Here is a 19,088-nt window from a genome sequence, read left to right as displayed (position 1 = left end):
ATTTCACCTAGGAATGAAATTGATTTTGTTCTTCTTTTTCTAGGGCTTCCATGTCTGACGAATATCTACTAATTTTGGGGGAGACGGATTTTGGGAAACTGATATTTTCAGTTTTTATACGGGAATTTATTTTATCCTTCGATATTACCTTTGTGCCCTTAACTATTTGTTTTACCAATGCCCCCGAAACTTTCTTTTTTATCAATTCTTTAATATATTTTTACATTAAATAGTTATTATACACCTAAAATCATAAACCATATCATTTTGTCAAGTAAAAACACTATAATAAATACTTGATCAGTTTTTTTATATGGGATATAAATCTATATGTTTCTACCTTCTTCTTTCAATCACATGGTTAAATATTATTAGAACGAAATGCATTTTTGGTCCCTGTGTTATCACATCATTTGCAATCTTGGTCCAAACATTTGTAAAGTGGCGATTCTGGTGCCACAAATGGAAAAATTTTGCAGTTTTGGTCCATTTTTAACTTTCCGTCCATTTGGGTCTGTTATTGGCTCCATATGCGTGTCACGCATGGGGTAGATTTGTCCATTGAACGCCTCATGGGACTATATTTGCAAAAAAACACAACTTATTTTCCCACCTACCCTTTTTCCCAAAATAAAATCATCATCATTACTCATTATCAACAACAATAACACAAATTTTTAGAGATCTGGAACTTCCTTTCCCAACTTATAAATCAAGATCCATAACTTCTTTTTCTTTAGCAATAATCCTAATTGAAGTTTTATGGCCACTACCACCACAAGTACAGCTATATTCGACCACCACCACCACTCAGACCCTCCATCGCATCAGCACCATCGGCACCCCCCATAGCGATCAGCTGATCACCACAATATTGTCGTCCTATCAACAACAAACAATCACCACACCCATCACTGCCGATGATCCCAACAACCACCACCGCCTTAAAATTTTGTCTCTCTCTCGATATATATATGTGTGTGTGTGTGTATGCGTATATCTCTAATCTATATCTAGAAGAGATATGTGGTTACAATCTTTGTCGAATCTGGAAAGAAAAAAAAAAGATAAAGGAACAATCAAAGGGTATATGCAAACGTGTGATCTTTTGAAATTTGGAATGTTGCTTCTTGTTTACTTAATCAAAGAGGAAACCAATCAAAGGCTCCTTTTTGCTTTGTTGCATGATTCCATTATTTTGCTTTTTTTTTAGCATTTTTTTGTAAGGAATTAGATAGTAGAAAATACAAATAGACAAGGAGGAAGATACCCACGTGGGGTATTAAAACTTTTTTTTGTTTATATGATTTTCAAAGTATATAGATCTTTTAGAATATACAGAGGAGCTATAGTTTCAATCTTTTTTTGTAACATCACATCTTTCTTTCCATGTTTGAATTTTAGGCTGCAGCGGATATATTTTCATATAAAGGTAAAGATGTGAATCTGGTTTTTTGGTTAATTGTGAATGAAGAAAATTGAGATGATGATAACATATTTATGATTTCTGTAAAAATCAAATAGTTTAATAGTTTATTAAAATAACAGGTGGGAATTTTTTTTTTGCAAAAATGGTCCATTAGAATTAAATGGACGAATTTACCCTGCATGTGACACGCACATGGGTCAATAACGGAGTCAAATGGACGGAAAGTTGAAAATGGACCAAAATTGCGAAACTTTTCCATTTGTGACACCGGAATCGCCACTTTGCAAATGTTTGGACCAAGATTGCAAATGGTGTGATAACACAGGGACCAAAAATGCATTTCATTCATATTATTATGTCTTAATCAACAAACTCAAACTTTTTGGATCTCATGAAGGATTTATTGTATACTAAAAGCATCCCCAATGCGGAAATTATGAAAAGCTTATCTGCTGAATGTATTAAAGCTGCAATTGATGAGTTTAGCATGTGCTCTGGTCTGTATCCGAATGTTGGGAAGAGCTTTGTGTTCTTTGGAAATGTTAAGCAGAATGTTAAAAATCAAATCCTGGAAACTTTTCAATTTTAGGAAGGGAAATTACCGGTACGATACCTAGGAGTTCCACTAATTACTAAAAGTCTGGGTATTAAAGACTGTAAAGAGTTTGTTGATAAAGTCAGAAATAGGGTTCTGGATTGGAAGAATAGGTGCCTCTTATGCTGGAAGATTGCAACTTGTTACAGCTATGTTATCATCTATGCAAATTTATTGGGCATCTGTTTTTTTGCAACCCAAAATTGTCATCAAGGAGATTGAGAAAGTACTTAAAGGCTTCTTGTGGTGTGGGGGAGATTTGACTAAAGGAATTAAGGCTAAAGTTGCGTGGAAAGATGTTTGCAAGCCTAAGGAGGTTGGAGGGTTAGGATTAAAATCTTTATCTGATTGGAATGAGGTTTTGTTAACAAAACATTTATGGGATATTTGTTTAAGGTGAGAATCATTATGGGTTAAGTGGATATTTAACAACAGGTTAAAAGGTGACTCTGTTTGGAGGGTTAATGAAAATGGGAAATACGCATGGAGTTGGAAAGGAATTTTGAAGGTTAGAAATAGAATAAGGAAGCATTGTGTAAGTAAAATAGGAAATGGTACTACTACTTCAATTTGGTACGACAGTTGGTGTAAAGAAAGTCTTTTAAGTGATTATATATCTGATAATATAATTAGTGCAGCACATTTTAGTAAAAAAACTAAGGTGGCTGATTTGATAAGTAATGGAAAGTGGACCTGGCCCAAGGAATGGTAAGGAAGGATTGCTATATTCTAAAAAAACATACATTTTGTAAAATTCTTTTCTCCCCTTGATTCAAAGACATCCACATTTTCACACTTATAACATATATGTTGTATAAATTCCTTCACATTGTTAATGATCAACAACTGCATATATCCCTTCAAACATTTCCCCTATAAATAATCCCTCAAGCTAGAACAAATCAAGACCAATTAAAAAAAAAAAAAAATACTCTTTTTAACATATTCAACCACACTTTGAAGACGTATTTGATATTAGTAATTGTCTTTGAGGTTTTGAAGGTAGTCTTTTTGGTTATTAATATTTCATTTATTTTTTTAAATTTGTCAAATATTGCATATACACATGAATACGAGTACTATGTTTCAAACTAAAAATGTATGATTTAAATATATATGGATAAAACGTGTGGATTAGGTTTCTAAATACACACTAGTAAAAAGGCAATTAAGTTAAACGAGTTAATAATAATTACAAATGACGGTGAAAATGTCATAACAAATTATTTGCAATATAAAAAGTCAAAAATGCAGTAAAAAATATCAGCTTTTTTATAAATGGCATTTCTGGTATCTGTTCATCTATCTAAATGATTTATCAACACGAAGACAAATCAATACTCCATTCAATCAAATTTTAAGAATTCAAAGCAATCAAATTGGGTAATTTGACTTGGCATAGCATTGTTTATCAAGTAATTGTGTTGTTATGCTTCTAGCCGTACAGTTGGGAAATATACGTCTATCATCTATCGAGGGATCTTGAAAGGACGCTCGGGGACATGCAACACAAGCTCGCTCGGGGACAAGCATGTAGCTTTAAATATTTTCGACTTCTTTCCAAATAAAAGAAATGAAGAGTATAAGTAATTGAGGAACCTTAGCAGATGTAGATGTAGATGAAGATGGATCTGGTATAATTGAAATGCTAAAGTCTTCTACGTTAAAAGAGAATATGATTCGCAATGAGACGAATAGAGCTGCTCCAGAGAATGAAATATATGACATCTCGGGTGTTGACAAAATAAATGGACCCCCCAACCATGATGTTTAACATGTGTCCCAACTTCAATTCCCATTACATCAATAAAGAGTTAAAGACAATCCATATCTGGCAAAGTAAAGACTACTAAGTACTAACCCAGTGGAAAAAAAAAAACACACACTACAAACAATATTGAATTTATTCACACTTTTAGGTAAATATAAATAAATTAAAAATTTTGTCACGCTTTGTAGTGTGTAGAAATATATTGAATTAAAAGTGTATGGAAATTTCTACACACTAAAAAGTAAAAAGTATGTAAAATAAAAGTTCACACTTTTTATTGTGAACTTTCATAATTATTTTGTCACACCTCATTTATCCATAGTAACTAAAAATAGTTACCATGAACAAATGAGGTGTGACAAAATAATTATGAAAGTTCACACTAAAAAGTGTGAACTTTTATTTCAAACACTTTTTAGTGTGGAGAAATTTTCACACACTTTTAATTCAATATATTTTTACACATTGAAAAACGTGACAAAATTTTTAATTTGTTCACACTCACCTAAAAGTATAAACAAATACAATATAATTTGTAGTGACAAGAAAAACCAATGAAAAGGTAAAGTTGAAAGCTGTCTGATGCCTGTATGTTGCTTAATTAATTGTTCTGTGGTTTTCTGATACTGAATTTTATTATGTTTTGTCCACCAAACAGAACCATATTATGAATCAATGTGTTGGTATCTCATTATTTCTCATCCTTAGGTCCCTGCAATGGTAGTCGGTTATTCATCAATCCTATGGTCTTGTGTTAGTACGGATAAATCCAAACTTATTTATAGTTTCATAGGTATGTTCGACATTTTCTATGTATCAACAACACAGTTTTTAGAACATATCCGCTTCCTTTACAATTGTAACGAGATACGTTATCCGGACGTTGTCCCGGGAGAAATTATATTTATTGTGTTCCGTACTATGTAAAAATTATTACATGCTTTTAGAAACATTATAAAGCTCAAGACTTGAGTTGATATTGATTTTTTAATGAATAAGCAGTTATAAATTAGACTAAATCGACAGTATAATTTTATAACAGATTAATATACTATATAAATTATAAAAGATAATAAGTATGAACGTAGAATATTTAAAATAAAAAAACAAATTAATAATACAAACATAATTAAAGCTAATTTCCCAAATAATGGAAAATAGAAAGTAAAACAAAAATAATTCATAATAATAAAACATCAACCGAAATAACATTGAAACTAATAAATATTGCTTGCAAACAAATTTTTCAGAGATGATTAGGTGTATATATTCAAAACATACACCCTACTATTATGTGTATATATGCTATGTAATAGTTCACTTATAATAAGATGAGATAATCTTAAAAATGTTACAAACTTTAAAAAATAATAATATGCAATTAAAATAAGTGATCTTTTGTAAACAATTGAAAGCAATTTAAAAGATCAAAACATAATTTGTCAAGCCCAAAACATAAGAAAATCAAGTGGCCCATTAAAAAAAATGAAAACGGGCCCAAAAAAATTAAAATGACCCATTACTATTTTTTACACGCATTTTTGTAGCTTTGTTTTTAATATATATATTAATTAGGATGAAAAGGCATGTTGTTGAACCTTAATTTTTTTTAATAAAAATAAACAAGTACATAATACTAACAAATTCTAGAAATACAATGTAATAACCTGATCTTGAATCATCTCAAGACTATAAAAACAATAATAACCAAAAAGGATGAAATGCCATATATGAATTATGATAAACAAGAAAAATCGCTACTAAAAGACTAGAGTTTTAACTTTCTAGGTATTTTTTATGTAGTCTCGTACTGGTCCCGAAGAAAATGCCACCAGCCAACACGGTGCCACAAGAGACAAAACGATGAACATTCATGGAAATTCTCTAGTAATGTTGGATTTTCTAGTGCTGATTTTTATGATCTTATCATGGCGAGATGCAGATGAGTGATACTGTGATCATTGAGATTAATTACCATTTACACACACATATTAAATAGATATTGTAAGTTGATCATAAAAATTTCATGATACTAAACAGGACGATCCTACAAAAGACGCCATAATCATAGACTTAAGAAAGATCATTTACAGCACGGCGGAAACACCAGATTTTGTTTGGCATGATACGCCACATTGTGGTCCCTCAACAGACCAATCTATCATACGAGACTATGACCACATGATACCAGAATCAAAGATTCCACGAATTAAGTTCACAATATTGTATGAAACAGAATTAGTTTGAGACTGCAAGCTTCATTAAGATAGCAGAACACTGTTTAGCATCAGAACTTAAAATAATACGGAGTAATAAAATAAATTCACATCAACTACCAGCGGAATGCCAAGTATGCCAACAAGCGCATACTTGTCTTGCATAGTTCGCGGTGGAAACAAATACATAGTCAGTGGTGGGAACAAATGAAATTGTGTATGTGTCTGCATTGGGTGGAGATTATGGTCTACTTCACCACTACAGATAACATTTCCCCGGTGAAAGAATAGTGTAGCAGGATTCAGAATCATGAAGTTCCTGATTCATTTGTCACTAAAGGCACGATGCTTTCAGTATAACTCACAACTTCATTAAACTTCACGGTTTTGGCCCGTAGAAACTGATGACCCAAAAAGTATTTCACTGATTTATAACTTCCAGCCTTCAAATCATACACAGGCACATTCATCAAATTCCTAGACAACCTTTTCGGGTAAAACAAAATCTCTTCCGCATTACCAGAACAAGATGGAAAAGGCCCGTCTAAATCAACCCAAGACTCAGAAAAAGCAATCGTTTTTCTCACCCAAACACGGTTTTCATAATCTTCCAATGCCCAAATATACATTTCATTACTTTCCACCGCGCGATCATGACTAAGAACACCTAACAATCCATCAACTTTCATAACCCCAGGGTAGTTAAACTTCACCGTCTTCCTCCCATTCCTAGTATACAGACTACTTGTCTCAAACACAAGAGCCTCATTCGGAACCTTAATTATCTCAAACTTCTCCGTTCTCAAATCAAACGCTAAAATCTCCATCGGACTATGAAGCATCACATGTATGACACTATTAACACAAACACTACTTTTAGTTCCAAAAAACAGATTCTCGGAATCAACAGGAAAGTTCCCCACATCAATCTTTCTCCACGAATAATCCGACAAAGAGAATATCATTAACTCTAAATCCTTCAGTCTCTTAGACCGTATCGATTTACGATCCTTAATTCTAAAGTTCAACACCTTATGTTCATTTTTAACCTCATCAAACCCGAAAAAGTAACACATATAAAAACACACAGGTGGATCAGGGATTTTGTAAATATTACGAGTGGCAGGGTTTATAATGAAAGCAAAAATATTATCGTTTTCAACAAAACCATTACCGGAAGTGAATAAAACTAACCCGCGGAGATGTTCGGCTTCCGTGGTTTCATTATCGTCTGAAGGAGCGTTGTTGAGAGTCATGAGATGGGTGACGTGGCCTCCGGAAAGTGAGGCGGAGAGGAAATGACGTAGGCGGGTGGATGTGTCGTAAGCGTCGATGAATAGGGCGGTGCGGTTGGTGGCGAGAGAGCGATTGAAGTGGAGTTTGGGGAAAGACGGGTCGTGAGAAATGAGAGACAGCCATTGTTTGGATACGGAACGAAATTGGAGAATGGATATGATTGGGAGTCTGGAAAGGATGTCTTGGATGATTTCATTTGGGAATGAAATTATTGTTGTTGTTTTGTCAGATTTGAGGGTTAGGGTTTTCAATTTTTCTGTAGTTTCCATCTTGAAAAGGAAAAGAAAACAGAAAAGAAAATTTGTGGGTGTTTATGGCGTTTGGAAATTGTAAAAATGGAGCGGGTCGGAAGGATCAATGGGTTGTTTTAAATTTTTAATGTTTAAAAAAAAGAGAGAATTTTATATATCAATTCTTTGATGGTTTTTTTGAAGGGCAACATAGAAGAAAGAACAGTCAAGCTAGGATGATTTCTGGAAGTAATTTTACAATACCAATTGCCAACCAGATGGACATGCCACAACGCTTACTTGCGTCTGATCCTATAAATCGTGTGAAGACGAAAGGGCGTCCGAAGGTAGCCACAAGGCAAAAATCTAGTATAGAATTGTCTATGGATGAGAAGAAAAAGAAAAGATGTGGCTATTGTAGAGGAAAGGGTCATAACTCTACCCGGTGTCAACAGAAAAAGGTATACCCATTTCATATATCAAAACCTTAAATCATATGTATTGTTTCTAATTGCGATTTCTCCTTTCTTCTTAAGATGGATGAATTACGAGATGGTGATAGGCCTGCTAATAGTCACTTACGAGATGGTGATGCTGCTGATTAGTATATGATGGTTTTATGGTTTTGAAATGAAGTACATGATGGTGATCACTGATACTTGTTTATGTTCTTAACTTCTTTTGGAATTTGACTATTTGAAGTACATGATGGTGTTGATGGTTTTATATATGATATTTATATGATGTTTATGAAATAAATTTCTCAGTAAATAGTAGTCGGCTAGTCGATATCCACTATAAAAGTCATAATTTGAATGTGGGACCCATAGAAGGTTAACCGACTTAGATAAAAATAGGTTTAAAAGTCTTTACAGTATATAAATTGCCTACTGTTAGCAGTATATTATATATTCCCTTGATATATACCCAAAATTAACAACCTAATTACATATCCACTCAACTAAAATTATAAATTTTATATTTACCCAACTTTAAATTAGTATTTATCATATATAACCAACTAGATTATTAACCCGCGTAATACGCGGAAAAACACAATAAAAAGTAAGAGGTTTTCAATGTTAAATTAACAATGTCACATTATGAGCTATTGGAAGTCGTATCAGTTAATTATATATACGAACATAGTACTTGTCCGTTGTGGCAGAATTTTATAACCACTTTTTTGAATGAATACGTTGGTTATTCCGTCCATTATTTTAAAACTATATATAAAGATTACAAAATCAAAAAACAATGAACTAATAAAATAAAGTAAAAAACAAACCAAATATTAATACATAAACAAAATCTTTAAGAAAGTTTCGTAGACAATTAAAAAAATCATATAAGAATCAATCTGTATTGAATACTAATTTTATATAAAAATGTAAATAAATGAAATAATAACTGTATGGTGCGATTTCATCCACCAACACAAATACACAATATCAAAAGAGTTTTTTCTTAAGGGGGTTAAAGAATCATGAAGTATCCAAAATCTGCTCAATGTGAAGTTATGAATTCCGCATCCATTAATTATAAAGTAAAGTATCAAGTTCTGGTTCCAATGGAAGAATACACACTCCTGCACAAAACAAGGACATTTAGACTTTTCTCCATATCAATCGTGTAATTAAATGAAATGACATATCGAATGGGTGTTTCACACGATATAAGAGATCATAGGACATAAGCACGTAACTATAACCTTAAATATTAGTAAAGGGGTTGAAAATAATACGCATTGTTTTGGACTATTCAAGTTCCTTTTTCTGCACAAAGTTTTCTTGCAGGTCTTCTAAATAATCATTTTTGAGCAACATGTGTCACATGTCATTTACTACTGGATGCTTATGACACTGCCATCAAATCCTTCAATTGTAAAATTCCTACTTGTTATACTACAAGTATTTATAAACACAATATAAGATTAAATTTGTACCTGAAAAGCTGTAATAAGTGGAGACTGTTTCTTCTTCATGTAAGTCGCCCAATATCTATAACTGCTACTAACAATATTCTATAGACTAAACAAACAAATATATGTATATTGTACCAATTTACCTACACATGTTGCGGCGGGACTTGCCACTCTATATGGCAAATGCAACAAAAGCTAATCGTCTATAACAAATATAAAACACTTCACTTTCCCATGTGTGCTAGAATTGCAAAACTGATATGTTGAGCTATTGAAATTACCTTCACTTGCATCAAATGATTTCCACTTTTCCCTGCTGCCTCCTCCTAGAAATTCTCTGTTATATTAACCTATTGCCTATCTAAAGCAGTTGTCATTAAAGGCCTTGCACCATCATGACCAGACTTTAATCTTGTCATACTCTAATAACCAAAACTACTGACAACTATTATTACCTTGTATTCACGGGTATACCACCAATGAATACTATAATCTTGTGATACTCTAATGACCAAAAGTACTCACAAATCAAACTTAATGATAATGCCAAATTCCTTATAAAAATTATCTACAATTAACCAACCTTATTAACATGTTCATATAATTGTAGGGAAAAAATAAATGATCTTCAAACCTTTTATTTGACAGTATGTTCTTCATATAACCTTTTTATAATGTTGTTGTTAATTGTTATCAATTGTAGTAAATTGCAAGAAAATAACTATATAACCTTTTATGCCATTGTTAAAAAAACATTACCAAAAGATAATCGAAATCACACAGGACCAATGGAAAGCTGCGGATATGGTGTAGATGTATAATTGACCCCATTGCAGAATCACTGATTACCATGACAACTCCTTCAAGGACATTGTCATAGTCGCCGATTAGTTTCTTTTTTATTGTAGCATGAATCTTGCCATCCTGGTACTCTTATTATTCAATTACATACCCAAAATAATAAAAACAACACAATAATAAGTATAGTAGATAAAATGCTTATATGAAACACATTTTTTATATAACAACAACTAATACATGTTGATCCGTCAGTATCATTTCAAGGCTTGACACTACATTAGGATTACTTTTGTAAGTCTGTTTCACTACAACATTGTTAGAATCAACAATGTTGTCATAACCCTAACCCTTATATTCCACGACTCCTTGTTAGAATCAACATCGACAACATTGTCATAAACGATATGACCAGCCATGAGTTCAAACAGAGGACTCAAGAACTAAGGTGCTTAGTCTGACAGTATGAATGTCCTAGTCTTAATGTTTATGTTTTGAGATGGCACATCCGAGAGTATAAATCAAAATAGCAATTTAAGGGTAAAGAAAATAAGCTGAAGTGTTTTTGGTTCAACTAACAAATTCCCGTCAAATATATAGGTAGCAAACTAGCAATGAGTAGGTTGAATTTGGGTGTCTTGATTATCCAAATATTGTAAAATATTTCAAGATTTTTTTAAAAAGCCTAAAGATTGAAAGTCAAAATTGACAGACCAAGCTATTTTCAAAACTTGTTACAAAGATATGTATGTCATTACTAATTACTATAATTACATATTTTCTTTTTATTCAAGGAATACATCATTATTTGATCTTGATATTAACAGAAGTAAAGATACAAAATACAAAAAATATATATATATACAATACAAAATATTTATAAAAATAAAAGAACCCTAAAAAGAAAAAAAGAAATATTTGCTGAAAATTATAAGGAGAAAAAATAAAATCTTTAATAACAACACATACCTTGAATTATTCATATCAATGGGTGCGAAAATTTGATTTGAAAGCATTCATGAAATCGGAAAATCATATTGATTTTCAGTCGCGCATGAAACACATGAATCGGCCTGATTTTACTTTTGTATATCTCAAATAATCATCTTATAAAAAAATTATATATGTTATGAGTACGAGATATGAATGAATTGAGTTTTTATAATATATGTGTTACAGGCATTTCAGTTAAGTAAAAGAACGGAGCGCGTAACCGGAAAAAGAAGTAACCCGACCACCTGGTGGTCCCCACTATTAGCGGCGACGTCGCCGCAAATAGTGGGTCCCCACTGGCAGTATTTCGATATAAACGATGCACCTCTCTATTCGATACATCCATTCGTTCCTCTTTCTCCGAATACTTCTCCTCCTCCTCCTCTTCCTCTGTAAGTTCCTTCTCCTCCTCTGTAAGGAAAATTCTCCAAAAAAATCATTTATTCTCCATTCTTATAACTCACAAATCCGGTCATCTATCCCCTCATCATCGTTATCAACATTCCTTTTTACAGTTACCTACCTTTTCCGGCCTCCCGGGTCCATTTTCAGGCGTGGTTTTAGCGGCGACATTTTTCCGGCGAAAGCAGTTTTTATAGTTTTCCGGTTTACTGCGGCGATAGCATTTTCCGGCGACTATTATTTTGTCCGGCCAGCCAGACAGTCCGTTTTTTGCTCTACATATTTTTCCGATAAACCATTTTTCAGACGAGGTATTACTCATTTACCTTTTAAATAGTTGTTTTTATATAAATATATAATAGTGTTATCAAATATTTGTTTAGTATATAAATTATTAGTTATAGAGAATAAATGTTATATATGTTTGTTAGAAAATATATGTTGAAAAAAAAAGTTAGAAAATATGTGTTAGAAAATATTAGTTATATAAATGTTATAGTTTAATGTTATATAAAATATATATTTGTTATAGAAAATATATATTAGGAACAAGTGTTAGTAATATATGTTATAAAGTATTAGTTATAGAAATGTTTGTTAGAAAATATATGTTGAAAAAAAAAGTTAGAAAATATGTGTTAGAAAATATTAGTTATATAAATGTTATAGTTTAATGTTATATAAAATAAGAATGGATTAAATTAAACTAATAAAGTAATCCCTCCAGGCCGCAGAGGCGGATCTACCATTAAATGTCGATGGGGAAAAAAAAATTCCTTGAAAACAACAAAGAATATAAAATTTTCGAAAAGCATATCCATACGCCATGAAAGAACTAGAGGTTATAACAACATTCTTACTTATAATAACACCATCATCCGAAAATAACTAGCAGATAAATAATTAATTTTGTAGCTTCTCTAAACTACAAATTTGCAATGGAAGTTCATAAGTCACACCTACAAAACTACTAAACATTGTCTGGTTACACTTTTTTCCTAAGAGGCTCAAGCCTTCATCGATAAATTTGGATTTTATCATACATTATTCTAGTTGGTACTTTTAGAAAAGCAAAATTTAAATGGGAAAAAAAATATATAACAGAGTTTAATTTGTTGTAGTTACGGTTGGTAATTGATTACCTTATTTGTTTTGTACCGTATGCGTAACATAAAGTCTAAACATAAACAAGCAAACAACTATGTAGTTTGAAAGCTTTTATATCCCACACAACGACGGAACTTCATAGGGATTATGGACCGGGGGTTATACTATAAATTTTACTAAAAACATAACTTTAACCCCTCCAGATACAAATCTTCAAATTTTAACCACTCTAATACAATAGTTCAAGTTCCGCAAATGATCCCACATCGAAGAATAAGAAAAATGATTGGTAGATATGAGATTATAAATAAGCCCAATACATAAATATATCTTGTTTATCCTTGGTTTATTTTTAATTAGACAAGGGCATGCTCAATTTGGACCGAGGGCATATATCGTTTTTGATCCAACAAACTATCAGAAACTAATGGTGTGTTTAGTTGTGGAAAATGTTTTCTAGTTTTTTATTTTTATTTTTTTTAAAAATGAAAGGAGTTTTTCATCTCTAGAAAATAAATAAAAATTTTAAAAACGCGTTCAAAACTAAAAAGTAGAAAACAATTTGAGGTTTTGAAAATTTAAGAAATGAAAAATGAAAAGTAAAATATAATAAAAATGTATTTTCTAATTTTTCTTTTCTATGAAAATAAAATTTGAACGCGTTTCATTTTATGTGTTATTTTACACTAAACATTCTAAAGCAATACGAAAGTCATAGGGGGCACTTCCCCCCGTCAATTGTGAACTACATCCGCCTACCAGACTCCAACAAACAATAGCATAGCAGTAGAGCCTTGGCCATATCTTGAAAGGCAGGCTTGTATTTGTTTCCCAATATTCTCCTTTCTTAAGTTTCTTTCCCGCCGGCGGCGGCAGGTACTTTCTCATCTTCCACTTCTCGCCAATTTCTATACCCTAATACCCCCACGATATCAGTCTTTCAATTTATATATATATATATATATTTTTATGGGCCTGCCTGCCTTATCATATACGAGTACAGTATATATTTATTTTATGAATGTGATCAACACCAAACAAGTGTTTGATGATATTCCTCAATGAGAAACTGCATCATATAATATTTCACTTGTGTTACTTAATTCAGTACAGTTTGTGATAGAATGTTTGTTGTTGCTTATTCTCTGAAATTAACAAGCAATAAGCAGAACACGTGTACGCGTGTAGATACCATATAAGCCGAATAATAAGCGATTCCAAACACCCACACTATATTTCACATATCAAGACCATTTCTTTTTGGGTTTTTTGAGTTTTACACAGTAAGCCCATCATTTTTTTTCCAAAACGTGCATATTTTGTACAAAGTTTGAAAGTTAAGTGGATATATAGATCAATGAAAAAGTACATGGTACAGCAACCAAAAGACCTAACTTCGTATGTATGTTAGATCCCGAGACATTTCTTTATTATGGATTCATTGTGTTAGCCATCTACTGTTTGGAGCCCCTCTTGTGTGGTGGTGGTTTCGATTACTTTATGAATGCTATGCCGATAATAGTCTGAATGTGTAAATAATTAAAATTTTTTTAGTAAAGAAAAACATTAAGTTTAAAGGTATTAAGTTAAAAGTAAAGTTATCTTAGTTTTATCCAAAGTCTTATTTATGTATCCAGCTTAAAAAGCTTCTATTCTATTGTGTGTGTCCAGATAACAAATATTCATATTAAGATATTCAACATATCCGGTTGTACTTTTGCTACAGTGACATCCATGTAAGTTGAAACGTCAGCAGAAAACCATTATAGTTACAATATTTGAAAGCTGGATACACACGTTATCAACATTTAAAGTTATACATAGTATGATTACTATAGATTTTGGCTATAGCTGGATACGTTCCAAGCACTTGACTGTATTTTGGTGGGTGTCAAATAGTAACTCAAACGCTTTGTTAGCACCATGAGCAGACCTAAATGCATGGCTGCAAATTAATGTCCTATTTTGGTGCGCATCTTGTTTCTTTTGCTACTTGGTGGTACTGGGTTAGTTGAACCAAAGTAACTGTTAATTGAACAACGTTTGATGTGTATTTGTGACATATTGTTAGCATGATACACAGTCGCATGTTAATGATCTGCTTGGGTTGTTGGGTTAAACTTTCAATGAATCAATAAACACCATTCGGATAAGCTAAACATCTTGTGTGCTTCAACAAATCAACAATGACCCTTCATCTCATGTAGTCTCACATGCATGTGGGTCACATTTGTGCGTGCTTTTTCGGCGGAGTGAGTGGATGTAGAAAATATTCCAATGTTGGTTAAGGAGTTTTCAGTGGTTTGAGATACCAAAAGTTTAGATTATTATGTATGCATGAGTGTTAAAAGGATAGCAGTCCTTTCTCAATTTCTGTCCTAGCTATATGTATCAATGTATGTAATTATGTTCTAATAACTGACAATTACCTTCAAATAGGACTAATGTTTGTGAAACATCTGAATGCACCACAACCTTACAGCTCTAAAGACTCCATAAGCTGTATTAAGTTTGGTCTTTCATTTGCTTATGCTTTTCTGTTTATGTTCATTTAGGTGTCTCATTTGTAAACAATATAACCAACATTTGGCCTTAACTACTTCTGGTCGTCTTTACTTATGCTACTAATAGTTCCATTATCTGTGGTTTCGTTTCAATTGTTTAGTTATCTGGTGAATACAATCTATTTTGTTGCAACTTACACATAGATTCGGTAGAAAGGTTTAATGGGCTTTTAACATTATGTGCTCTTCTCTATTATAGTACAAGAAATATGCGTAAAGTCGTAAACAAATAGAAATTTGGTGCAGATATCTTTTAGGAACAATGACATCAGATGGGGCAAAGTTAGGAGACAAGTTGATACTAAGAGGGTTAATGTTCCATGGTTATCATGGAGTGAAGCAGGAGGAAAAGAAACTGGGTCAGAAGTTCAAGATAGATGTAGATGCTTGGATGGATCTTCGAACGCCTGGTCACACTGACAACATGTCTGATACAGTCAGTTACACAGACATCTATCGGTAAGATTCACTTTACTTATGATTTTACTTTTAAATTCCAAATGAAGTTTAAGGTCAATAAGAATTTCAAATGAAGTGTTAAATTTTACTGTAACAGATTTGGGGTTTAAAGCTGTTCATTAATATGTGTTATAAAGTGTTTTGGCTTTGACTTGAGATTAATTATTTTGTTTTTAAGTTTTGTGTGTTAAAAAAGTATGGTCCTTCGTCATTCTAAGAACATGAAGATAGTTAAGAAAATATGTTAAGGAACACAGAAGAGGAAATAATTCACACAAACCCCAAACCATAAGAATCCACGAAAAAAAGTAACACAAATAGTAACTTTTAACAACTTGATTGTGCATTTGTAGATGCAATAGAACCAAGTGAGGTGCAATAAACCTTGTAGAGGTGAAATTGGCTGGAAAGACATCCAAGTGTTATCAAGAAATTTTTGAAGCACTTTTTTTTTTTTTTTGTAGTTTACTAAAAATCAGAGAACCATTTTAATATAAATAATCTTGCTATGTTAGCTGATCATACTTTCTTTTTGGTCTCTATAATAAAGTTCTTAAATACTTTTTGCGATTAGGATCTTCTGTATACTAACATATTTTACCTTTTCTCCTTTATATTCAAATGTGACAGCATTGCGAAAAATATCGTAGAAGGTCCTTCTCAGAATCTATTAGAATCGGTGGCTCAACTTATTGCAACTACAACGTTGAACAATCACTCACAGATATCCGCTGTACGTGTGGTAGTTGGAAAGCCTCATGTGGCGGTTCCTGGACCTCTTGACTATTTAGGAGTGGAGATTATCAGATATAGAAGCACCGATATGCCGATATAAAGTGCTTCTCTTTAGACCTTAGTGTATAAACATAATGTCCAATGTTGTTATGCTACCTCTTTTCTGAAACTGTTCTACAACTTGTTTTTCTTTTAGTTGGCCATGGGTTCTAACATTATTTGATGCAGAAATTTGATAGTTTGCTCTTCTGGTTAATGTAATATTACACTATATAAGATTTTCATTATCATATAATTTTGCAAAATGTCTACAGTAGGACTAGAAACTCTCACTTCTTAGTTGATGAGTCATCTTGAGTATCATTTTTCATGGTCTCAATAGAAAACCTGATAAATAGTATGATCTATTTTCAAAATGTCAAAACTTATGATCACCTATAGATAATACTTGTGAGATATCTAGCATATATTTGACCAATTTTTTTATTTTAACGGCAATTTTGTAACACTATTCCGACTCCAATACTCCTAAATTCACTAAATGTGAGGGATTGAACCTTGGTCTTTACCCAAATACTTGTGCTCTATATATTGGCAAGCCGTTGCTTATTCTTTTAACAAACTATAATTACAAGATTTGAATCGAAGTAGGTTTCCAGTTAACTCACTTGCACTACTGCAGTCTATAACTTCCATATATGCATGATAATATGACATATCTAGCTTTGATTGTATTTGTAAAACAAAATCATCCTCTCAAGGAAAGTAATAATAGACTTCGGAAAATCTATCAAGGTTCGAATCTCACTTCCTACATTTGTAAGAGTGGATTATTGGGAGGGTTCGAATTTGGTTGTTCAAAAAAAAAATTAAAAAAAAAAGATGTATATATTACGTATAAGGAAAATATTATGAATGGTAAGAGGCACACATGATTTACATGACTAAACATGATTTACATGACTAAACACACAGCTGTGTCGCACACGACATACGATATTTGGTTTACCAAGTGCTTTCGTCTCTTAACTAAACTTTATTTATTTTATACTTCATAGATAATTAGTATTGTCGGAATTCAGTTAAGATAACTATAATATTATTATTAGTTTTCCTTTTATTATATTCCATACTTTAGTGCTGTTTCCTGGTGTATTTGCAGAGTCAATAATTATTATTTATTATCTGTAGCAAATGTAGATGACTTTATAATACATTGTTTTTGGTCTGCCTCATTTTGTTTAAACAAAATCTTTGATAGTATTTATTACTCATCAAATCGTTACTTAATATTGTTTGTGTGCATACACGATTACACGGGTCTAAAGATTAGTTATCGTTATATGAAAAAGGATGCGTGATAAAATATGTGTAAAAAGAAATTCATAAGATGTTCTACTTTCATTACATCACGAAACGAATAACACACTTTATTATTTCTAAGACAGAGGATATTAGTAAAAGCACTCATGGATTCACTAGAGATGGTATACCGGATGTAGGAAATGTTACAAGGATGGATGTTGTGGGAGGCCTTGCTTTACAGAAAGTGAGTGCCAATAGAAGCTACTTCCGGTAAAGATTTACATTATGTTTGTTTCATGCTCTTTATTAGTCATATCTTGAGAAAAGTTTCAAACACCAACTTAGAAGTCAATACTCCTTATTTGCTTTAACATAAGGTCATCTTTTTTTCTTGATGAAACCTTTTACTCCCTGTTTGTTAAGGGGGTTTTTAGCTTTATAGCTGAGTTCAAAAATTTTCATTATTTGCAGGGCGATTGCAAACATGGATGTAAAACTTGATTTTATTCCTCCAGCGATCATCAACTTTGTTTCCAGACAACTTATAGGTAGCGGCTTCAAGCTTTTTAAAAAGGTGTAGTTCCAAATCACTTCAAACAACAAGCTTTCACATACATCATACTTTTGACTTTATAGTTTAAAGTTTATTATCCTCTAACAATTATAAAACTTTTTTTATATTATCATTGGTAACCACATGAACTATACAAGATTTTCTACAACTAAAGAAGTTATAACTCTAAACATTTGAAAAAATATGAAAACGGCCTGGTTTGACCTCAAAAGTCATACTAAACCTTTTCCATGCTAATAGTACATTTTACAACAGGAAGTGGCCTCTGTTACAAAAGGTGATGAAGATTTCAGTGAGGCCTTAAAAAAGCCATTCTATGGACGAATTCGTGAGGCATTATACTCAGAAAACAACGTACCTAACGGGGTTTCGAAACAAGATGATGTCGATATTTATCATGACGCTGTGCAACAAAACGATATCAAGATTGTTGATGAAGTTTTGGAACAAGAAACGGACAATATCGGTCAACCTGAAGAGCATTGTACCTCAAAGATAGAAGTGAATGATCAGACATCAATTTGTGAAATTGAGGAAGTTGGAGAAACTGAGAGGTCACATGAGAATAGTTATAGTAACAGATTATTATTCAATGATAAAAAGCAAGTTATTGTAACTAGAACATAACCCAAATCCATTGTTGTTCTTTGAGCCCACTCCGTTAATTCTTCAAAGGAACCGAACACCTCA

The 19,088-nt window shown here is 32.3% G+C and overlaps 2 protein-coding genes and 1 long non-coding RNA gene across 3 annotated transcripts; 1 reads left to right on the top strand and 2 right to left on the bottom strand.

Annotated features, from left to right (window-relative positions):
- Nucleotides 1–6,319: 6,319 nt before the first annotated feature.
- On the bottom strand, nucleotides 6,320–7,267 carry LOC122587523 (putative F-box protein At4g38870). Its single transcript, XM_043759708.1, has one exon. The coding sequence runs from the start codon at nucleotides 7,265–7,267 to the stop codon at nucleotides 6,320–6,322; it is 948 nt and encodes a 315-aa protein (XP_043615643.1).
- Nucleotides 7,268–8,850: 1,583 nt separating this feature from the next.
- LOC122589665 lies at nucleotides 8,851–10,201 on the bottom strand. Its single transcript, XR_006322301.1, has 2 exons — nucleotides 9,483–10,201; nucleotides 8,851–9,399 (listed from the first exon to the last, which is right to left on the bottom strand). It is a non-coding gene; the product is annotated as an uncharacterized LOC122589665 (long non-coding RNA).
- A 1,444-nt stretch (nucleotides 10,202–11,645) lies between these two features.
- LOC122588472 (dihydroneopterin aldolase 2-like) lies at nucleotides 11,646–16,809 on the top strand. The gene is made up of 3 exons (XM_043760594.1): nucleotides 11,646–11,965; nucleotides 15,572–15,784; nucleotides 16,415–16,809. Exons 2-3 carry the CDS (start codon nucleotides 15,588–15,590, stop codon nucleotides 16,617–16,619), a joined length of 402 nt encoding a protein of 133 aa, XP_043616529.1. The 5' UTR covers nucleotides 11,646–11,965; nucleotides 15,572–15,587; the 3' UTR covers nucleotides 16,620–16,809.
- The last annotated feature ends 2,279 nt before the right edge of the window (nucleotides 16,810–19,088 follow it).

Source organism: Erigeron canadensis, chromosome 2, assembly GCF_010389155.1.
Source record: "Erigeron canadensis isolate Cc75 chromosome 2, C_canadensis_v1, whole genome shotgun sequence".
Taxonomy (NCBI): domain Eukaryota; kingdom Viridiplantae; phylum Streptophyta; class Magnoliopsida; order Asterales; family Asteraceae; genus Erigeron; species Erigeron canadensis.
Note: the sequence above shows the minus strand (reverse complement) of the source record. Positions and strands in the feature narration are given on the sequence as shown.